The sequence below is a fragment of the Numenius arquata genome, chromosome 7, assembly GCF_964106895.1.
Source record: "Numenius arquata chromosome 7, bNumArq3.hap1.1, whole genome shotgun sequence".
In the NCBI taxonomy this organism is placed as follows: domain Eukaryota; kingdom Metazoa; phylum Chordata; class Aves; order Charadriiformes; family Scolopacidae; genus Numenius; species Numenius arquata.
The window spans coordinates 61,987,513-62,011,069 of NC_133582.1; the positions used below are offsets into that span (position 1 = coordinate 61,987,513).

Here is a 23,557-nt window from a genome sequence, read left to right on the forward strand (position 1 = left end):
TTTTACCTACTTCTCCTCTAACCTTGGCAGTTCCAGGTGGTTTTCTGGGTTTGCTGACCAGGCCCACAGTCGCTCTCAGGACAGGAATATCCCGCTTATCAACAAAGCTACATTGTCTGGTAGTTAGTTCTTAGATAAATCATGTTGAGTTACTATTTCTCTATAAATGATGCTTGGGGTGTACAGAGGACTTTTAGCAGCAGTGGCAGGTTCCTTTGGTTGCTTTGATTATACGTTGCATTTAATTTTTCTAGTTAATATCAATTTTACTACAAGAATCATAGAATCACAGAATGGTTAGAGTTGGAAGGGACCTTAAAGATCATCAAGTTCCAACCCCCCTGCTCTGGGCAGGGACACCTCCACTAGAGCAGGTTGCTCAAAGCCCCATCCAGCCTGGCCTTAAACATCTCCAGGGATGGGGCATCTACCACCTCTCTGGGCAACCTGTTCCAGTGCTTCACCACCCTCACAGTAAAGAATTTCTTTCTGGTATCTAATCTAAATCTCCCCTCTTCCAGTTTAAAACCATTACCCCTTGTCCTGTCCCTACATCTCCTGACAAAGAGTCCCCCTCCGGCTCTCCTGTAGGCTCCCTTCAGATATTGGAAGGCTGCTATGAGGTCTCCCCAGAGCCTTCTCTTCTCCAGGCTGAACAACCCCAGCTCTCTCAGCCTGTCTCCATAGGGGAGGTGCTCCATCCCTCTCTGATCAGCTTCGTGGCCCTCCGCTGGACACGCTCCAACAGGTCCTTTCTAAGAGCAAGTTGTGATTTTTTTTTTTTGGGGGGGGGAACTTTGGGATTAGTTCAGACATACTAGCCTGTGTGTTGGAGTAGAGAGGTACACATGGGGTACCTGTACGTTCTGCATCACGCAGGCTGGCTAACGCACCTCTCTGTAGAGAACTTCTTTTTTTTTATTTATTTATTTACTTATTTATTTTTAATAACAGAAGCTGGAGCTTAGTCCGCCCTCCTCCCACCCGGCTGCTGTAACGGGGGGGGGCCCGACTCCGGCTCCGGCTCCTTCCTCTGCGGGGGTGGGGGGGGCAGGGGGTGGTGGGAGCCGGGTCTGCGGGGAAAGTTAACGCCGGGGCGGGGCTGGAGACGGGGCCGGGACCGGGACCGGGACCGGGGGGGGGAAGCTGCCGGCGGTGTGTGCAGCGCCGGGCGCCCGGGGGCGGTGCTGTCGGGGCGGGACGGGACGGGACGAGACGGGACGGGAGGCGGCGGAGCCGGGAGCCGGGGAGCGGGCAGCGGCCATGGGGAAGCTGCTGGCGGTGGCCCTCGTCGGGATAGCGGTAGCCTTGGTGGCCGAGCGGCTGCTGGCCTTTCGGTGAGGCGACCCCGGGACCTGCGGGGGCGCGGAGAGAGGGGGGCGCGGGGTGCGGAGCGGCTCCCGGGGGTACCCCGCGGGATAACGGGGGTGCGGGCGGGCAGGGGGTACCCAGAAACTCGGACGGGATGGGGTGCGGGACTCCGGTGCCGGCGGTGCGGGATGGGGCTGAGCCGAGCCTGGGGAAGGGGGGAGCGGGGGGGTGGCAGCCGGTGCTGAGCCGGGCAGGGGGTGTTGGGGTGCACCCCTCCTCGCTCCGACCGTGGGGGAGCTTCAGCTCTTTGTCTGGGGTGTAACTTAAGCGCATTGCTGCCCTTACACGAGCAGGGCTGCAGCCAGAGAGGAAGGGTTCATCATCATCATCATCGCTATTGTCATGGGACCTGGTTTTCCCCAGAGAAAAACTAGGCACTGGCTCAGTGGTGCCCTTCTCATCCTCCGTCAGGCACAGACTAACTTCAGGAGCATTTGTCTGTTGGGAATGCCCTTTGCAGTAAGGGGGATGTCAAATCCTCCCCGGCAAGATGCTGGGATCAGAGGGGGCCAAAGGGAGATGGGGTGCCCTGGGGCAGGGAAGGGGCTGGTACCTCTGTTTTTTACAGAGGCTGCAGTTAAGAGGGATGTGCCAAAACTGGGGTCTGCAAATTTTAACCTCATCTCCTGCCAGCTGGTCAAACAGTAAGTGGAAATCAGGTTGCCAGAAAGTCTTGCCTTCTTTTTTACCAGAGGTGACCTCTGGATAATGACAGCCCCCACGTATACGGGGTTTCCTCTGAAGGACCGGGGGCTTCTGTGATCCTGAGCTGGGACCTTACTCTCTCTGAGCTAAAATACCCAGCCATGTCGTGCCAGTGGGCTGTGAATGCTGGTGTTACAGCAGCTTCTGTCCCGAAAGCCACTAAAGAGGGGTGTTTCTGGCCAGAAATGGGATGGCGAGTTACTGTGTCGCAAGGCAGGCCCCTCGTTATAATTTTGCTCATGTCCACAAGGACTCCCAATGCCTGACTTCAAAGCAACGACATCCAGCTGATTAATCTTTGGGTAGACAGTAATTGTAGCTAATTACAGAGGGAGGGCTACACTCCCTGGGCCCAGGTGCTTCACATAGAGCTGTTTGCATCTTGCACTAACCCAATGTGAAGCTTTGGTGATCACCATGGTGGGAACGGGACCCTCCTGCCCTGGAACTGCACCAGCTGGGATCAGGGGGATCCCCCGAGATGGAAAGCACCTCTGGGCTTTAGTGGGGGCGAGCCATTTCAAAGCACTGTGAAGACCCCCACCAAATCAAATTAACAAATGCGATATTGGGAATGTGGTAAAGCAGAACAAGGATCCCACCCCAGGTTCTTGCTTTCTGTGGGTTTTTGTCCTGTGTGCTGGGTTTTCAGCAAGCTGCAGCTGGGCAGCAGGCCTGGGACCGTTCCAGAGTTTGGGAGCCACACAGCTTCAGATAACAAAAAGTTTAGAGTACATTTAACACAGCCTTGAGAGGAGAAGCTGTGGGCAGCGTTAACTCTTGCCAGGCCTCGTCCTTATCCACCCCCCACCCTGCAGGCAGGAAGGCAACAGAGACTTTTTGCTGTTCCTTCTGAGTTTGGTGTGTTGTATCTGGGTGGTATGACACAAGAATCCACAAAATGCTTAAAAGATAAGGCTGGAAGAATTATTGCAAATCTCTTACAAACTTCATTTGTCTTAAATCAGCTCTGTTTATGCACCTATTATACTGTTGGTAGGTCCCAAATGGACTTGAGTAGCGCTCCTGCAGCAGAAAAGAGCTGGAAGTTCTTGTGTGTTACCAACTGAAATTGCACCAAATCCCCCATTGATGTGTTAAATTGCTAATTCTTCCCCAAAGAAAGGGCTGAGCTGATTTGCAAAACTTGAATGTGAGTTACACCTTGTTGCTGTTTTCCTGGGAACAATATACATATAATATTATTGTTCATACATATATATATTTATACACACACACACAATGTTATCGTTTCGTAACGCTCTGTACTGATACAACGCTCAGCTCGTATACTGTGTTCAGAGCAGCAGGGGGCTTCCGGAAAGACGCTGACAGTTTGAAAACAATTAGGAAACAAGAATAAGAGGTGATTTTTCAGTCCTGACAGGAAAAACAAAACAAAACAAAACAAAAAAACCAACAACCCCAAACATCCAGGCCTAGTGAGTCTAGAGAAGAGGAAAAGTGACTTCTTTGACTATGCAACAGGTTGCTGCTGAAGGGAAGAGGATGCCTGTGGTCTGTGTGTCCCACCAAGTGGGACAGTGGGTTGGGAAAGGTGCTGTGCAACTGGCGTTTCACCAAGTAGGAAAAATCCTGCTTTTTTTCAAAGTTGCCTCCCCTCCTGTTTGCAGGTCAGCTGTGCTTTCAGTAGGGGCAGTGAGTTATTTACCCAGGCCATCTGGCCGGGGAGCTGGGACTGGCTGAGCTAGATAAACTGACACATTTTGGAAAAGCCTCAGAGTACGCTGCAGGCTTGTGACCAGCCTCCCTTTGAATTGCTCTCATTCCAGCCCATGAAGTGTTTCCCTGGGAATGCTGTCGGGATATCATCATCCCTCGTTGGCTGCTGGCTGGCTTCCTGCAGTGCTGTGGGCACTGGGTGAAGCTGCCCAGGAGAGGCTGATGCAAAGCGGACAGGTCCCTCCTGTCCTGTAATTCTCCATCAGGACCTGGAGAGAGGGCTTGGGAGAGTTTAACTTGGCTCCTTTCCCTTGCTGCCCTCTGCCCTTTTTGCTTTTTTTCTTTCTTTTTTGTTTTCCCCAGCCTTACGTTAACCACCTGTGTCACTGATACAGCATTGAAGCGATTTAGAATTCATAATTAAGTGATTTTAAGAAAATGCAGGCCTGACATACCATACAGTGCTCAGCTGTATTGCATGTTTTTCATACCACAGACTGGTACTGCTGCTTAGTTTATGCCTGAAACTATAACATAAACATAGCTGGGTTTTGCTATGGGATCTTTGCATTCAGAATCCCCTGGTGGGAGCAAGCACAGCCTCAGCATGTGTGTATTATAGGCAGGCAAAAGGATAACTAAGTTTAAAAGCTTTCTTCTGGGGAAAAAGGAAAAGAAAAAGAAATGCTCTAGTATGCTCACTTGACATTTCTACATAGAAACAGGACGTATTTGCTCGTGGCAGCACCATGGTGACAGCCAGCAGTCCTGGTAGTGAGGTGCTTTTCGTATAGATTTGGGGACAACTTGGAACGGAGGAGATGAAGAAATGCAAACTAGTGTGTAGGTGCCTGGCTGTATCTGCTTGTCCAGCGAAGCCTGGGCCGGAGAGCAAATTCTGTGAGTGTTCAGGAATGAAATAAGCACTGCTGAGGGATGATGCTCTGGCTCGGTACCAGGAGAGAGGAGGAAGGGACAGGGTAACTGCTGAACATCGTACCAGCGAGTCCTACCCGTTGTTAAGGAATTGGTGGTCCTGCCTCGCAATAACACTATCTCTACTTCTCAGTGTGGGCTAAGAAAAGGAGGAAGTGGAACTGCTGGTGGCCTGGTCACTAAAACCAGCCAGTGGGTTAGGGTAGAAGAAGGCTCCCTCTCCTCCTCTGAAATGCTGGTCCTAACTGCGGGGGCTACTATATTTAGGCGGCTGAAACCTGAAGAAAACGTGGCCGTGTTATTTTATCGTTTGAGCCATGGTGGATCATGAAAGCTCGTTCCTGAAGCTTGTGAGCAAAGTCGGGTTCCTGCAGATATTCGGGGCAGGAGAATCACTGGCTGTGTGTAGCCATCGCAGTGATTTGGGGCAATTGCTGTTGTCAGTTCTGGGTTTTGCTTATTCAGTATTTTACAGCTGACCAGTTGCTGCGATATGGCAGACAATAAAACCAAGATAAAGCTATGCTAGGAATGTTACCTGTTTTAAAGCTGGCTGTATGCTGTTAACCCTCCTCTCTCCTCCCGCAGGAACAGACTCAATGCTTCCCGGGAGATCTCCCCAGTATCCCCCCCGAACTGCCGGCTCATTAAAGGCATCGGTACGTGCTGGAAATAACTGAGTGCATTGCTTTTGTCTGGCCTTATTCTGCAACTGCTCCTTAAAGCCAGCTCCCAAGCCTGGTCCCGAAAGCAAAGCACTGATTTGACTTTCATTTGTTACTTGTACTTTGAGGTCGGGACAAACCGCAGGAAGAAAATCAAACTGAAGAAACTAGCTGGTTTGGCGTGATACTTTTTTGCCTTGGGTATTTAACGTCTCTGTTCCTTCTCTTGAAAACGAGCACCTTGCAAAACACTTCTCCTTCGCTCAGCCACTCAGGAAATGGTGTGGTGCTTAGATGAGGGTGGTGCTGGCTCTTCAGGCAGGTGCCCACGGGTGGCCATCAGCCGATGACATCCTGAAGGGTGGAAGCTTTGGGAGAAGACCACGGGTACGTGGGGAAGCTGAGGACGTTCCCCCTGGGAAACACCAGCCTTGGTGCCTGGTTTCAGGGAGATTTTGGGGGGGGGGGGGGGGCGGGTTGTGCAACCCAGCCCTGCGGTTTCAAAGAGCAAGGGGCAATATTTGCTGTCTCGGTCTGGCTTTGGTGAAGAGGTTTCGCAGGGTTGACTTTGTACTTTGGGTCATGTGTGGAGCACACGGCAATGTTGCTGCCTTGGGTTTTTTTTTTTCTCCGTTTAGGATAACTGGAGCATAAAATGAATAGCTTTAAAATTGACGGCTTTTTCATGTCTCCCTTTCCCCCAAATTATGATTTTTAAACTTAATACAGGCATCATGGGCAGAGGATTTTCTCCTCCTCAGTATTTTCAGAAATGTCTTGAATCCTGTTGAAATTTGCCTGGATTTTGCAAGTGTAAAAAGTCGTTGGGTGAGCTTTAAGAGCCTTGTCTTTGAGCTTGCTGAGTCACTGTGTCATCCTCATAAATCTTGCTTCTTCCTTGTGTCAGGAATCAAACATCTTTGTAAAGTCAAATTACTGCCATGAAGGAGTGGGTGCAGAATTCCTTTACTTGAGGTTACGTGCAGAAGAAGTTGCATTTGAAAAAGCTTTCCAGATTTAGGTGTAATTTACTCATACAAGATACTGAATAAGTAATGCTTGTTTGATGGTGATTCATATGAAAAAAAAATCATTTCTGAGTAATTCTTTTAAGCGTATCACTATTGCAATCTTTGCAAGACTTTTTGCAACATGGTTGTGGAGGGAAGAAGGAAGGCTGGATATCGCAACGGCAGTTGTGTTTAATTTCCGAGCAGTGTCTCCTTTTTGGAGCCTGGCATTTGCACGGAGATCATTTTACAGAGCTTCGTTCCTCTTCTCGCTGGGCTCCTGTGACACCGTCCCTTCCCTTCACCTTGCCTGGCCCTCCCTCTGCTGTTTGCTGCTTTTCAGAAAAAATTATAGTGCCAAAGCTTAAGTCAGCAGGTCCCGTGGGGCAGGAACAGGAAGAAAAAAGGACTGGTGCAAATTTAAAAGCTGGTGTGTTCCCACAAACATCTCCCAGTGTTAATTTAGTATGACTTGGGGGGGGGGTGTTTGGGGAGGCAAAGGAGCCCCACCATCGAGATGCTGCGTAGGAAGCACTATCCAAACCAGGGCTTTTGCTGTGCTGGGATCTGTAAGGATGCATGGACGTGTCTGCATGGACATCTTGGGCCTCCTGCCTTTAAAATGTTGTGACAAAGTAAGTTGAACACAGAGTCTGTCTTTATCTTAATATTGGGAATAGTCCTTCTGGCCTCTTAAGTGGGACCACGGGTAATGAGCTGGACCAGCTCCAAGCAAAATAATCTTAAACTGTCCGTTCTGTCCATGGAGGAACAGGCAGCTGGTATGGTCTGCTGTGATTATGTTAAAAGCGGTGCATCCGTTGTAAAGGAAGCAAATGGAAAAATTCTCCAGTGGACCCTTTCCTTTTTGCCTAATTTCATCCTTTGTGTGTGTCTCTCTCTTTTTTTAAGGCCTTGATCTGTTCTGTTTTTCAAATATTGTGCAATGTAAGCACAGATGCAAACGTTGCACAAACCAGTAAAAACCTGCAGCTTGTCCTAAAGCTCATTCACAGATATGTAGAAAAGACTATAGTTGCAGAAGAAACAGTATTTTCTGAATTATAGGAGTGTCTACTCATGTTACTGGCTTATAATAAACTAACCATATGTCCTGAACTAATGCCTAAAGCTCAAGAAGCTACGATAGAAATTGCTAGAAATATATGCATCTTGGAACAACTAATGGGCTGTAGGCAACACAGACACTTGCTTTTGGACGTGATATCCAGGTGGGTTTTTTTTCATTAGATGCACCTGTGGAATACATCATACTAAGATAAAATAAAAATTAAAAAAAAAAAAAAAAGGCTTTTCTAGGGTAGCAGTATTTTTTCTTGGTATCTTTATTTTTTTTTAAATGGTATCTATTCAGATAATCCCATGGACGAGCTGGGCTGGGTGATGCAGTTAAGCAATATAGTGCAGGTAACTGGTACCGAATAAATCAGTTCCGAACTTTCCTGTCCTTTATGCCGCTTCAGAGCCCCCCCAAAACAGGTCCCATGGGAGAGGCTGGGCTGTGTGTCCCCCGTCCCCTCCTGGCCACCTCGGTGGTGCCGGCTCGGCAGGGTCACCCTGAGTCAGCATCTGGCTGCTCTTCCAACATAGCCCGGACCTGGCCGAGAAGTGTCCGGAATGTGCGTTGCTGGGCAGTTTCTTTGGGAGCAGTTGGGTGCAGGGCTCTCCTGCCACCAGAAACTCCTGCGTTTTAGTTACCCGCTCCCAACTAGCCTGCTTCTCTCTCTGCTTGGCAGCCTCGCTGGTTCAGTAGCAATAAGTGATGGTGTCTCTGTGTGTTCGCTCGGCAGGTGCTCTGCCATCAGGAGCTGTCTGTCCCGCTCACGTCACCATGGCAATGGGGCCTCTCTGCCTTTATTCCTGTTGTTAGCTTTGCAGCAATTCCGGGGATCGCCGCTAACCCCGTCCCATGGATGAGCCCAGGCTTGGAGAGACAGAGAGCTGGGGCGAGCTGTTGCTTAAACCAGGGTGTGAGCTGAGCTGAAAAAAACCCCACAAATTCAAAGTTTTACTTGGAAGACATCAGGCTTTAAGTGTCTGTGGGCACATCATGAAGCTCAACCAGGCCAAGTGCAAGGTGCTGCACATGGGTCACAGCAATCCCGGGCACAAATCCAGGTTGGGTGGAGGATGGACGGAGAGCAGCCCTGAGGAGAAGGACTTGGGGGTGTTGGTGGATGAGAAGCTCAACATGAGCCAGCAACGTGCGCTCCCAGCCCAGAAACCCCCCGCACCCTGGGCTGCACCCCCAGCAGTGTGGCCAGCAGGGCGAAGGGGGGGATTCTGCCCCTCTGCTCCGCTCTGGGGAGACCCCCCTGCAGTGCTGCCTCCAGCTCTGGGGCCACCAACAGCAGAAGGACATGGAGCTGTTGGAGCGGGGCCAGAGGAGGCCACAGAGATGCTGGGAGGGCTGGAGCCCCTCTGCTGTGAGGACAGGCTGAGAGAGTTGGGGGGGTTCAGCCTGGAGAAGAGAAGGCTCCGGGGAGATCTTAGAGCCCCTTCCAGTCCCTAAAGGGGCTCCAGGAGAGATGGGGAGGGACTCTGGATCAGGGAGGGGAGCCATAGGATGAAGGGGAAGGGTTTGACACTGAAAGAGGGGAGATTGAGATGAGATCTGGGGAAGAAATTCTCTGCTGTGAGGGTGGTGGGAGCCTGGCCCAGGTTGCCCAGAGAAGCTGTGGCTGCCCCATCCCTGGAGGGGTTCAAGGCCAGGCTGGAGGGGGCTTGGAGCAACCTGGTTTGGTGGGAGGTGTCCCTGCCCAGGGCAGGGGGTGGCACTGGAGGGGGCTTTAAGGTCCCCAATTCTATGATTCTATAGCTCCTGGAGCAGGGGCTTGCTGAGGCTGGGGAGGAGCTGGCCTTATCCCTCTCCCCTGTCCCTCCAGGGGAAGTCCTGCCACCACGTCCAGGGCTGGGCTGAGGAGGACATTGCTCAGGTGGGTGAGTTTGGTGGGTCTGAGTCCTCCCCATAAGAGCTGTTGGGCAGCCTTGGGATAAATTACAGCCCAGTTGAATTAGTGTCGCCGTAAATAGGAGTTACAGAAAAGCACACAATAAACCCAGCTGGAATTTGCAGGTGCTGAACCCTCAGGAGGAGGTGACAGGGGTAGTGGGACCCACACGGGGTCACGCGAGTAGTCCATGGCCAAGCAGGAGGGGTTGCGGAGAGACAGGGAAAACTGGGTGGAAAACCTTTGTGTTGGTGGCCCTGTTAAACAGAACCTGCAGAAGAGTTTCCTCCTTTAAGTGAAAACTCCTGGGAAGCTTTAATCCAGCCACCAACTGGAAAGTGGTTTATGGGGAATGCTGTTTGTGCTGGTGATTGAGGAGGAGAGGGGAGGCTTCTCAGGGGAGTGGTGAAAATGTGGGATAGCAGATGTCCTTCAGCGCCGGACTAAAAGCTCTGTGGAGCCTAAAATTACTCTAGTGTTCTTACTAAAGGAATTTTATTATTTATTTTATTTTTATTTTAGTCATGATATTTCATTTTATTTTATTTTATTTTAATTTATGTCATGTTACTTTTATTTTATTTTAATGTCATTTTATGTCATTTTATTTTATATTTTCCTAGCAGGGAAAAATATTACAGGAACTGGCAATATTGCAAATTATTACCCGCAGTTAAAAGTGTGGTCTAACTATTAATGCCCTTGGCTGTTCAAGATATAGTAGGTTCTCTGTCACTGGAGAGCTTTAACTAAATATTTGGCAATCTCTCTCAGTGAAGTGTCCCAGCTCAACCAGGAGCATTAGTGCTCACAATTCCCAGCGCTGCCTTACGCAAGCGTGCGGGCTGGGCCGTGGGTATGGTCTTGCCCTGAAAAATGCCGTCCGCTGGGCTAGTTGCTGGCTGCAGAACCCTGGCATCAAAAGTGGGTGATTCATCCCGCACCCCCCAGGTCGCCCCACAAAGAGGTGAACCCCAGGGCTATTCCCTCACCCCACGCCCTGCCGCCTCCTGCTGCTGCTTTTAATGCGATGTGAACTTTTCCTGCTGAACTTCATCACTTGTTTGGTCATATCAGAGTGGGGCATTCGTGAGGGCTGGAACTGTACTAAAAATTAGGTGGGTTTTGTGGTTTTTGGGTGGTTTTTTTTTTTTTGATGGGAAATGTTTAATGTCATCTGAAAACGCCTGTCTTGCAGAAACTGGTTCAGAAGACATCGACATCCTTCCCAATGGACTGGCTTTCATCAGCTCCGTAAGTGCCTGCTCCCCGGCCTCGCACAGGGGTTTTCCTGCTTCTTTATCTGCTGAACCAGAGGGGAAAACTGCCGGATGGGCTCCTTTTCCTACAAGGCTGGCTCTGTAGGAACTGCCCAGCCTTGTGTTGGGCTTCGCTGGTGTTTCTTCTGCCTGAGCAAGTGCTCTTCTGGCCACCAAAGTGGTGGTGGCTCAGACACACGTATCCTGTTGTGCTGGCTTTTCCACCCATGCAACCTGGAATTGCTTTCATGCTGCTTATGTGAAATGTTGACATGGTAAACCCCTCTCTCTCTCTCCTTAAGGCGGCCTGTTAATTCCCTATCTTAAAAAAAAACAAACACACAAACAGATTTTGTGCATTGATATTGTTGTTCCTGATATTTTTTTTGTTTAGCCTTTAGGACATAGGTTTCCAAGCTTTGCTCTGCAACCAGGAGGGCTGGCGATTATTTTCTAAAACAAAAGCTGATGTTTTCACCTATGTCACCCAGCAAATGCTTGCAAAATACATGCCCAAAAAAATCATGAGCTGTCGCGCTGCTGCTGTCCCCTGTAGCTTTACCACGTCGGGTGCATTTGGTGGTGCCACATCTCCAGTTTGTGTGTGTCCCCCTCAGCGTGTCATGTTTGAGATACAGGGAGCACCCGCCCGGGCGGGCGATGCTTTCCCTGCACCTCTTATCCATGCATGATTTTTCTTATGTATGTTTTTGATTTTACTTTTAGGGCTTAAAATATCCAGGATTAAAGAGCCTCGCACCGGACAAGCCAGGTGAAATCTTTTTGATGGATTTGAATGAGGACAACCCCAGAGCAGTGGAACTGAGGATCAGCCGAGGGTTTGATCTGGCGTCGTTTAACCCTCATGGAATCAGCACCTACGTAGACAGAGGTAAAGAGGCCTTTATCCGGAGGTGGTGGCTGATCTCAGCCTAAAGAGCAGGAACAGAAACCCCCTTGTGGCCTTACATTGCACCCCCAACAGCCTGCGCTTGCTGGGAGAGAAAAAGGTTTTTTTGGGCTTTTTATCTTTGTTGGGCTCTTTTCTAAAAGTCAGCTGCTAAAGGACATAACACCTTTGCACATAATCTCCGACTGTCTGAGACAGAAGGATGTCCTATATATTGAAAGGAAAGAAGACATGGGAAAAGTTCGAGGAGTTGAAAACTACACGAAGTTTATTTTACCAGTTTACATCTACCTCAGCCGGGGGTCAAGGGTTTCCAGGAGGCATTTGCTTCACCAACTAGTAGTGACCAGGACAGAGGCTTTCGTAACTAAACTACAAATTATCAAATTTCTAAATTACCAAATTTGTAAACTACAAATTCTCAAATTTGTAATTTATATAAGAAGTTCCACCTAAACATGAGGAGGAACTTCTTTCCTGTGAGGGTGGCAGAGCCCTGGAACAGGCTGCCCAGGGAGGTGGTGGAGTCTCCTGCTCTGGAGACATTCAAAACCCACCTGGAAGTTCCTGGGCAACCTGGTCTAGGTGGACCTGCTCTGGTGAGGGGGTTGGACTAGATGATCTCTGGAGGTCCCTTCCAACCACATGTGATTCTGTGATTCTGTAAATTACCAAAATCTCTGGTACTCAGTGGCCAGTCCATGAGACTGTGTTCTCATCTCCAAGACGTTCTCCTGTGGTGGGCTCTGACTACCAATAAAACACCCTTCCTGCTCTCCTTCCTCTCTTTCCCCCATGTCTTCTCTCTGGGGGTTTTAGCAGGGCATTAGAGGTCTGAAAATAGTCAGAGAAAGAGAACCCTCGCTGCAGCTTGACCTGTGTCCCCCAAACAGTCACCCTTTAGGGGAAGGTCTTGGAGAAATCAATGGTGGCTCAGTTAGGGTCTCACCAGAAGGGGCTGCAGCCTTACACCGAGCGCAGGAGAAGGATGCTCCTTCAGCTTTCTCAGATAAACAAATAAAGTAAAATAAATAAACCAGTGAGCCCAAACTGGCGGGGCTACAAGCCCTCTTTCCCAGTTGACTGTGGCTATTTCTGGCGAAATTCAGCTGTTTCCCTTTCGGTTTTTTTTGTTTGTTTGTTTGTTTGTTTGTTTTTTAAGACGACACCGTGTACCTCTTTGTTGTGAATCATCCCCATCAGAAGAGCACAGTAGAAGTGTTTAAGTTTGTAGAAGATGACAATTCTCTCGTACACCTGAAAACCATTCGACACGACCTTCTGACCAGGTATTTGGAGCCAAAAACTGTCCTTCCCCAGAACAGGCTGCTTTGGCAAAATCCAAACTAGGATGATTTTGGGTTTAGGGTATTATTAATATGAGATATTTTGTCTTTAACCAGATTTCCTGTTTCTCTTACTGATTTCTTCTTATCTCTGTAATCAAAACCTGTGTTTCTCCAATCTCTTCTGTGAATGAGATCTTTAATAGTTGGCTCTCTAACTGTGTTAACCACGGCTGTGCGATGCCAGTGAATTAGCTTGGCATCCATTTCTCTTTCTCTCACACAACCCGCTCTGAGATCATTGCAGATACGAATCTTCAGATATTCTATTATTCTTAATTTGCTACACTGTAAAAATAAACATACTTTTAGCTTTTTCCTCTTTTTTTTTGCATACAAAATTTTCTTGGTCTGACCTACTGCAAAACGCTTGTAAGACAAACAGAGCCTGAAAGAAAAAAGTTGTCACAACTCCTGCCTGTTTTCTGGTTTCCAGTTGAATGTGCTCAAAAGAGAGAAGAACTTCCATGGGCACGTAGACAGGTCGCCAGATCCATGGTCCTGTTTAGCGCTGCACCGTTCTGGCCCATGTAAAAGAGGACAGAAATAAAAAGGGTCTACTGTATTTGTAGCCCCTCTGTGTCTACGAAATGACCATGTCCTGGTTGGATTCTGGGCCATCCTACAATGCTCCTTCACACCTCTCATTTCAGTCTTCTTTTATTTATTTTTCTCCCTCTCCTTTTATTTTTTTAAGTGTGAATGATATAGTAGCTATGGGACCCGACAGCTTCTACGCTACCAATGACCACTACTTCTCTGACTTCATCTTGATGTTCCTGGAGATGTTCTTGGGTTTGACTTGGTCAAATGTTGTTTACTACAGTCCAAAAGAAGTTAAAGAAGTAGCAGCTGGGTTTTATTCAGCCAATGGAATTAACATTTCACCTGACAGAAAGTAAGTTTCTCCTTTCTTCAGAATTTGTTCGATCACCCAAAACAATCCCGAAATCCTCATTTGTACACACGGAAAAGTGTCTAAATTGGCTTGTGTAAGGCCAGGTGCTACCTGTACAATGTAAGTGAGGTGAAGGGTTTGTAGAACAGAAGTCATGTGTCTCAGTCTTTAGCTAGAGGCAATGTTTGCTGCTTCGCGTGGTGGTTTATATGCAGTAAGATCAAATGCTGCTGCATTTTAACCAGCCGGTACAGAAATGTGTGTATATTACTCACAAGGATTAATGAGGCAGAATTTTGACGTGGGGGATGCTCTACACTCCCAGAGTTTGGGGGACTGAATTAGCCAGCCGTGTGCCTTAGGCAGGTGATCCTAAACAAAAAGTAAAGCATATTTGTGGCTCTGACAGTCCGAGCCCTGCTCTGGTGTCGTAATGGAGGAGCTGGCACAGTGTGGAGCTACACTGGCATCTCAGCAGGTTGGCTGCGGTTCAGTGCCCTGTGGCCTGCTTGCAATGCCTATTGCTATGCGAGCGCTGTGGGCTGGCATTCCTCGTGGGAAGAGCTGGGATTGCGCAGGAGGAACTGACTGGTTTTGGTGTCTGCTGACTCATATGCATTCCTAAGAGGTGCTTTCTTTTGAAGGTACATCTATGTTGCAGATGTATTTGATCATAATGTCCATGTTATGGAAAAACATGCTAACTGGAATTTAACCCACGTGAAGGTAAGGTGCTGCTGTTCCATAAAAAAGGGGCATATATGAATTTTGGACAGAGTAGTCCCCCATGAACACTTGAGATTTCAGCTTGATCGTGTATGAAGGTCTGTTCTGGGTGGCTCTGGCTGTGGGTTTGCAGAGGTGCCCATTGCAGAGCTTCCTGTCTTCCACCCTCACACCAGCGACGAGAGAGGTGTCCTCAGGTGTGCAGTAGAGCCACGGTGGAAGCCTGCCTCAATCAGTGCGGGTCAGTCCACAAAGCACTGCAGTAACCAACACCAGCGTAGGTGTGAATGAGCCCACGGAGCAAGCTCAGAGCAGCAAAGAGGTTTCTCGTGGCATGGAGGAGGGGATGAAGCATACTGAGGGAGAAAAAAAAAACCAGCACTTAGGTAGAAGACAGTTTTTAAAAAAAAAAAATCAGTCCAAGTTTTGTCAGATGAGTGTCTTGGACAAGTCTATTGGTTATGTTGTAGTTTGCTTCCAGAACTTCTGATTGCTTTAACCTCTCTCTTGTTCTTTTTCCTCTGTGATGGATAGACACTGCAGCTGGACACTCTGGTTGACAACTTGTCTATTGACCCTCAGACTGGAGACATCTGGACAGGGTGTCATCCCAACGGGATGAAGCTGTTCTATGACGATCCTGAAAATCTGCCTGCCTCTGAGGTGCCTTTTGGGAGCCACTGGTCTCTTGGCTCTGTCTGTGTCAGAAAGCTGCTCTGTTCAAATCACCCTGGTGTAACTTAACTCTGTGTTATAGAATCACAGAATGGTTCGGGTTGAAAGGGACCTTAAAGCCCCCCCAGTGCCACCCCCTGCCCTGGGCAGGGACACCTCCCACCAGACCAGGTTGCTCCAAGCCCCCTCCAACCTGGCCTTGAACCCCTCCAGGGATGGGGCAGCCACAGCTTCTCTGGGCAACCTGGGCCAGGCTCTCACCACCCTCACAGCAGAGAATTTCTTCCCCAGATCTCATCTCAATCTCCCCTCTTTCGGTTTAAAACCCTCCCCCTTCATCCTGTGGCTCCCCTCCCTGATCCAGAGTCCCTCCCCATCTCTCCTGGAGCCCCTTGAGGGACTGGAAGGGGCTCTAAGGTCTCCCTGGAGCCTTCTCTTCTCCAGGCTGAACCCTCCCAACTCTCTCAGACTGTCCTCTTACATAGAGAAGAGCCTGCCCAGCCTTTGTGAAAGCACAGGCTGAGCTGGTGTCCAGCTTATAGCTCCTGCTCTCCAGTGGAAAGCCTGAGCAGCACATACGCACTAACAAACACCGGTTCAGATCCTTAGGAGACGACTGAACGATTTCCACCGGGCAGCTCAGTCGTGCTGGACTCCTCCGGCTCCTTTCTGTGCAGCTGTGGCCGCGCAATCAGATTTTGATGAACTGTGTTAATTACCGAGCCAGCACCTCTTTGCCAAACAAAAAAGTAATTGACTGAGTGCAAAGCACTCACCAGCAGCATTCGCTCGGGAGTCATTTATCTGTGCAAGTGTGGCTCATCAGTAGGTGACACCGTAATTATTCTTCCCTTCTGCAATCAATGGGATACTGGCATCAGCGCAGGTCGCTGGTTGGTGCCTGTTTGGTTTCAGCCTTCCCGTAAGATGCTTTTCAAAAATCATCCTGTTCAATAGCAGTAGATTTATGATACTAGAATCATAGAATGGTTCGGGTTGGAAGGGACCGTAAGGATCATCGAGTTCCAACCCCACAACTAAACAGATTTTTTGTCTGGAAAAAGCATGAAAATAAGACGCTGTTAAGTAATTCCTAGGCTGGAAAAAAAACATGCACATGCTTAGTGCTGGGGGTGGCTGCCTGCCTTCCTTCCTTCCTTCCTTCCTGGGGTGGAGTCTCTCCTGCACCACCAATTAAAAAAATATAATGGGCCTTCATGGACCACGCTTCACTGGAGCAGAAATGGTGGCCCTATCACAGGAATCACTTGGTTGCAGTTATCAGCAGCTGATCAACCAAGCTAATTTGTTTAAATTAACATCCCTCCATGGGTGGAGGGTCTCCACCTGCGGCCGTTTCAGCAGATACATACCTCCTTCCCCTGGCAGGTCCTGCGCATCCAGAACATCCTCTCGGAGGAGCCGGCGGTGACCCGTGTCTACGCCGACAACGGCTCTGTGCTGCAGGGGACCTCGGTGGCATCCGTCTACCAGGGGAAACTGCTCATCGGCACCGTCTTCCACAGAGCTCTCTATTGCCAGCTATAGCTCCTCCCGCGGGTAAGGTCTGCTGCCGTGGAAAGGGTTGGATTCCTTGGGAACGCACTTAGTTTCCACTAGATTGGCTAACGACAGGACGGTTCCAGTAGAGGTGAGCTAGACGCATGGAAACCTATCGTAGCCTTCCTCTCCCAAATGAGAGTTCCATGCAATAGTAAAGGAAATGGAACTGAAGGTGAGAAATTAGTTTATCTGTGTAACGCGGAGGACCCCGTGTCAGCAGCAGAGGGTAACCTTGACGTTCAAATGCGGATTACAGATGACTAAAATGTCAGACATTGAATTCTCTGTTGTAACTGGATTTCTGCTGTTTTGTTAGTTTTTTTTGTTTGTTTTTGTGGTTTTTTTTTTTCCCCCTGGAGAAAAATGGTTTTGTAAAGGAAAATTGCTAACTGCCAGTGTGGTGTGTGCTTTCTTATCACTGGCCTTTCAGCTTCCCCAGGGATTGTGCAAAGGGCTCTTCTTCTGAACCTTCCTGTTGGCTTTCCCTGGTGCTTCTAAAATAAGTGGAAGGAGAATAAATGTAATTTCAGTCTTATTTCTTCCCCTTTTCCGCTTTAAGCCATTTCCTGACATTACTTCAGTTTCATAAATTTGTCTTAGTCCTACTGAGAAAAGGGGGGGACATCACTTTGGAGTGGTTTCTTAATGAGTTTCCCAAAGGGAGTTTAAAAAAAGGCCTTTTTCTTAAAGAGTGGGCACCGACTCCCGAGCACCTTCAGCAAAAAGTGCATTGGCAATTGCTGTCTGTCACAGCAAAGGTAGCACTTCTGGGTGCTCTGCCACAGGGATTACCCCCAGGTGTGGGTCACGCTTGGGTCTTCTGTCTTTGACTTCCAGAGCGGATTCCCACTGGGCTTCAGGGCAGCAGGATAGAATCATGGAATCACAGAATCATTGAATTGCCTGGGTTGGAAGGGACCTTTCAGATCATCAAGTCCAACCATCAACCTAGCTCTGATAAAACCATCACTAAACCATATCTTCTAAGCACCACGTCTGCCTGGCTTCTAAATCCCTCCAGGGATCTGACTCCACCACTTCCTTGGGCAGCCCCTTCCAAGGCTTGACAACCCTTTCAGTGTAAAAATTTTTCCTAATCTCCAATCTGAATCTCCCCTGGTGCAACTTGAGGCCTCTTCCTCTTGTCCCATCACCTGTTCCTTGGGAGAAGAGACTGACCCCCCCTGGCTACACCCTCCTTTCAGGGAGTTGTAGAGAGCGAGAAGGTCTCCCCTCAGCCTCCTTTTCTCCAGGCTGAACACCCCCAGCTCCCTCAGCTGCTCCTCACAAGACTTGTGCTCCAGACCCCTCACCAGCTCCTTTGCCCTTCTCTGGACCTGCTCCATCACCTCCATATCTTTCTTTGGATAATTGTGCTCCTCCCCAGTACTGCATCCACCTTCCCTGAACCCCGTATCATGCTGGGATTCTGTAGCAATAGCCGTTGCTGGTGTTTGGGATGTTTTGTGTACAGTTACCACATGCTGCAGGTGGCCAGTGATGGGTTGAGGGGAGACACGAGCTTTGAGGGCCACCATGGGGCTGATTGACCCTGTCCATTGGGCACGACACGACACGAGCTGGTTCGTGCACAGACCATGCTCTCGGCTCCTCTCCAAAGAGCCCGCGGTTTATCTGGGGGATGGAGCACTGCCCTGGGTCTGCTGCCTGCCGGCCTTTGGAGGTGTTGGTGATGGGGTCCCATCTGTTTGGATCACGGCTTCACATCTTTTGCTAACCCCAGCACGCAGACAGAGCAGAGCCCACCCTGAAGGAGGGGCAGCTTTTGTCCCGTCCCTTTGCTGGACTCACCTTTGGCATCACCAAGCACCCGAGAACGTGATTTACTGTAACTCTGGGTTTGAAGCTCCTTCCTCAGCGACGTCTCTCCCTGCAGGACGTTTCCAGCTTCCCTGGGAAGCGCCGTGCTTTCCTGCAGGAACCTGTAATCCCTTTTCAGCCCCAAGGAACAGACGTTCCCGGAGCCCAGGCAGAAAAACACTGCTCTGAAGGAAGTTCTCACAATAAGGAGAGGTTGGGCAATTAACTGGTTCACAATTAGCCATCAACGTCCTGCACTAGCATTTAAAAGTAATTATTTTAGGCTTGTGCCACTCTTTGTTCTCAAGTAAATTAAGTGCCGACCAGTCCCTCTGCTGGGGCTGGGTTTGCGCTGTGGTTGCAGAGGTGTAAGAGCCGGTGTTTCCCTCAGCAGGGGCAGAAATAACCCACCAAAACACTAATTTCATGTTTCCCAGCAGCTTAGAACATCTTCAGATGAGCAAATCTACATGTTGTTGGACCTTGTCAAATTTCTACTTTTTTTGTTGGTTTTGGCCTTTCCGAAAATAAAAGAATATGTTTACTCATCACTGGCTTTTTTCTTTTTTTTTGCCTCTTTTTTTAACTATTCCTGTACTGAAGCTTTTCCCAGCAGTCTGTCTGCAGGCGTGCAAGTGACGGGCCCTACCTTCCCCTAAAGCATTTGAGAGGAGAGGGTTTGAAGGAGGATTTACTACCTGCTATTGCTAAAATAGTAAAATTTTGAATTTTAAGCTGAGGCGAGGAGGGTGGGAAGCCTGTCGCCAACCTCCCCAGGGGTGTCCCAGCCTTTCAGAGCGGAGGTGGGAATTGGGACTGGGCCACCATGAATTACAGCAATGTGGGGCAGGACATTCTACACGTCAGCCGTGGGCTAACAGCCTCTTAATACACCTAATTTTAATTCAGATAATAATTTTATGGATTGTGGACTCCTTTAATCTTCCTGCAGGTGGTGGTGGTATTAGCAGAAAGCAAGATTTATGGTTCAGGCGCCGGGAAAGGCAGAGGGGGTTGGAGAGATTAAATGCAGAGTATTTGGCCTAGATTCTGCCAGATGTAAATCCACCCAAAGGACGGCACAAATTGGACAGTCTGTGCCCTCCGCTTCAGTAAAAACAAATAAAGACACATTAAATGTGTTCAGCAGAAGAGCTGCTGTATTTTGAATGCAAAAAAATGCCCATTACAACTAGTCTATCCTTGAGCGTAAGATGTTTTAAACACCAAAACCAATCCAGGTCTTTTAAAGACACGCACTGACCAGCATCAGCGGGAAGGCAGCCCATTTTTTACATCAATCTGCAACAAATTGCAAAGCATTTTTACATCAATCTACAACAAATCTGCGACATTTCATCTGCACATGAAGGAAAAAAAGACCATTCTCTTTCCTTACGCTATTTTTTTTTTTTTTTTTTTTTGGTGTTTCTTTTTACATAATTACAGATGGTAAACAAGATCCGCCGGGAGGCCAGAGAATCCTGCCAATTTGGCGAACAGCTGGGATTGAAATAATCTTCGGCTCTGAGCAGAGGGAAGGGAAGCACAAACAGGGTGTCTCCCACCCCCCCTGGGGCAGCAGCCCCCGTCCCCTCGCGCTCACCGTTTATCGTGGCTTCTGGAAGGACCAACAAGTTGGGCAGGAAAGTCAGGACTCGATACAGATTCTAATAAAGATTCAGGATTTCTCATTTTATTGCATTCGTTGTCTAACAACAATAATACTCATTGGCAAGAAATTTATTTACACTTAACAAATTAACTTTAAACCACAAGGCTCTGTTGTTTGTATTTAAACTGTAAGAAAACGAAGGGCCACCATGATGTTTTGTTTCGATGTCTCCCGATAACTAAATATTAACCGAAGTTATTTTGGGGAAAAACTCAACAATCTAGAGAAGTTCATACCAACCAAGCACAAGAGAACAAGCTCAGACATGGCACTACTGTGTCTTTCATGCAGATGATCCGACACCAAGATGTACAAACAAAAAAGTTCAGGATAACATGCACTTCATATACACCTGACCTCTTTAAAAAAAAAAAAAAATGAAAGAAAAAGGAAAAAAAAAATTGAAGCGCAGCCACCTCTTTAACCATATAAAAACAATGTAAGAAGCCAATTTTTACAGTGAGCACTGTGCATTTTAGCCTTCTGGCTGCCTGGTTTTCCAGCAACGTGTCCATCGCTTGGCAGTGACCAGTGAGTGACCATCGCAGCGTGACGGGAAAATACAGAAGCCGTTGTTCGGGCAGTAAATGTGTGTGGGAAAGGAGAGTCAGGAGAGGTTCACTGTGCTCTCCCTGCTCCCAAACCGGCTGGTTACTGCTTACCTCTGCTGCCCTGGGATTCCCCGTCCCTTTGGAACAGGCAGCTCCAGGCACCACCACCAAACCTCCCCGTGCTTACCATTCACCCATCTTTTAAACCATGGCTTAACGCCGACAGCGAAAGTACCACCATTCCTCCTGCCGGTTGGTAAAAGAAAGCTCATTTTATAATGAGGGATCTGAGGGCTCAGCGTCACGACGGAGGTGTCACAGCTTTGAAAAATCAGTTTTACAGTGGGAAGAAGTACATCCGGGAGGATAACAAAAGGGGTTGTGCCATCTGCAGATGACACACGCTGTGGTGAGTGGGTAAAGCCACCTCAGATGTCACTCAATCCTGCTCAAAAACAAGCTGCTGAAAGCGCTCCAAGAGAAATCAAAGTTAGGGTTAAAAAGATAAAAAAAGGTTTCCTTCCTTGAATACTAAAAAACTCCAATAGACCAATCCTGCCAACTTCCCACCCCAAAAAACCAACCCGAGGACGACACGCAGGAGGACCTGCAGGGGACCGCTCTGTGTATGGTTTTAACAAAACTTTAAAATCTTCTCATCTGCAAAATCTGTAAAACCCCCCGTGAGAAGAGCAAGCAAAGCTGCTGGCGGAGAGTGGGGCAAGCACCTGGGGAGACACCGGGGGTGGGCTCTGCCCCCCCGAGCTCGACTCAAAGAGGGAATGAAGCCACAAATCACTTCAACATTGCTAGAAAGACCAATCGATGTCATTATTTTCAATCACTAATTTAACAAAACTAAACCCAAACCATCAAACTGCTCTGTGCACTCTGCCCATTTTGACTGCTAAAGACTTACAACTTCATTAAAGATGTGCTGCTTTTTTCAAATGTCTGTTTTTTTCAGTGTTTTGGACCAGCACATAGGTTTCCTGAGGTTTTCAAGTGAGGGAGAGCACAGAATAAGGGAAATGCTACTAACGGGGTCCAGCCCCTCTATCACTTTCTTTGAGGATAGTGCAGGGGACCAGGCAACACCAAAAAAGAGCAAGATCGGGTTTTGCTTTTGCCTCGACAACATTTTCTCTCGGTAATTGCACGGCTAAGAAATCAACACAAGGCTTAATTCTTGCAAACTTCCCCAAAATGTCAGCCCCGAGAACCGCACAGACGGCAGTACGGATTCCATAACCAACTACAGCTGAACCCGTGCAAACCTTTCCTTGCTATTTTTGGTGTTGTGAGGGCACCTGGAATGGCACTTCTTGGCCAGACACAACTAAACGACGATCATCGTCCATCCTACTGTGGAACTGGATTCTGCACTGGTAACAAGAGTGGCATTTCTTTCTCCGACTTAAATGCAGGACACAATTCGATCTCAAAAAGCACACACCATTGCCCGCCAGCACGAGAGGTGGGAGCTGCAGGTGGAGGAGGCTTTGAGGGAAGCAACGAAGTACGAGGAACCCCCATGCCCAGTGCCAAGCCCCTCTGAATGTCAATGAGAGCCTGGCCAGCGTCAGAGGAAAGCAGTGCAGTAATTCTTGTAAAAACTGGATTCTGGCGGTATCCCTGCAGCTGACCAGTCATAGCACAATAGATACCTATGCGAAAAAATGTAACAAGCTGAAAAAAAATGCAAAAGCATTTGTACACACTGAGATACAAACATCACTTAACTCTGCTCAGCTTTTAATACTGGCTTTTGTCCCGCTGTGTGATTCCAACCTACGGTCTAGGACAGGCTCCACTTGCCGTGATCACCACCAGAGCTGCTCAGAGCCAGCGGGTGAAATGCCAGAAGCGGGGAATACCCTGGGAACTGCAGTGAACGGGTCGGGGGTCTGCCCCATCTCTCGGTCCCGATACACCCGGGCAGACTGAAACCGAACTGGGGAGTTCTAACGCGTTCGTCACATGGGAGCAGCACCCCTCGTGGGAAAATACTGGCTGGAAGGGAGTGACATCAGTGCCTGTGGCTGATCCGGGCAGAGGAAGGAGCCACCACTTTCTCCAGAACCTCAGTAAAAACACCAGCTCTCCTAGGGCTAAAGTAACCTGAGTGCTGTATCGTTTATTTCCTATTTTTCAGAGTTCCATCTTTTGCTAATTCTCCTCTCCTCACCCTCTCAGAGGCTCAGTATCTCCACAACCTGGCAATACCACAGCAACGAGCAGGACGAGGGCTTATAGAGCTGGCCAACGTGGTGACCAGGGGGAAGTGAACCCCACCAGCCTGCTGGGGCCACCGAGGCATAACGGGTTGGAACTGGGCATAACTGTTGGAACGGGTCCAGCGGAGGGCCACGAGGATGATCAGAGGGATGGAGCACCTCTCCTATGAAGACAGACTGAGAGAGCTGGGGTTGTTCAGCCTGGAGAAGAGAAGGCTCCGGGGAGACCTTATAACAGCCTATCAATACCTGAAGGGAGCCTACAGAAGAGCTGAAGAGGGACTCTTTGTCAGGAAGAGTGGTGACAGGACAAGGGGCAATGGTTTTAAATTGGAAGAGAAGAGATTTAGATTAGATATAAGGAAGAAATTCTTTACAGTGAGGGTGGTGAGGCACTGGAACAGGTTGCCCAGGGAAGTTGTGGATGCCCCATCCCTGGAAGTGTTCAAGGCCAGGCTGGATGGGGCTTTAAGCAACCTGCTCTAGTGAGAGGTGTCCCTGCCCATGGCAGGGGGGTTGGAACTAGATGATCTTTAAGGTCCTTTCCAACTCTA

The 23,557-nt window shown here is 48.7% G+C and overlaps 1 protein-coding gene across 2 annotated transcripts; it reads left to right on the plus strand.

Moving 5' to 3' along the window:
* Positions 1-1,198: 1,198 nt before the first annotated feature.
* Positions 1,199-19,096, plus strand: LOC141466733 (serum paraoxonase/arylesterase 2). Of its 2 annotated transcripts, none has more exons than XM_074150807.1 (10): positions 1,199-1,337; positions 5,284-5,354; positions 10,541-10,596; positions 11,328-11,493; positions 12,674-12,800; positions 13,555-13,755; positions 14,400-14,481; positions 15,016-15,144; positions 16,546-16,716; positions 18,617-19,096. In XM_074150807.1, exons 1-9 carry the CDS (start codon positions 1,264-1,266, stop codon positions 16,702-16,704), a joined length of 1,065 nt encoding a protein of 354 aa, XP_074006908.1. In that variant the 5' UTR covers positions 1,199-1,263; the 3' UTR covers positions 16,705-16,716; positions 18,617-19,096. The 2 variants fall into 2 exon arrangements, with proteins under 2 accessions (XP_074006908.1, XP_074006909.1); XM_074150808.1 differs by having other exon boundaries at positions 1,219-1,337; positions 17,557-19,090.
* The last annotated feature ends 4,461 nt before the right edge of the window (positions 19,097-23,557 follow it).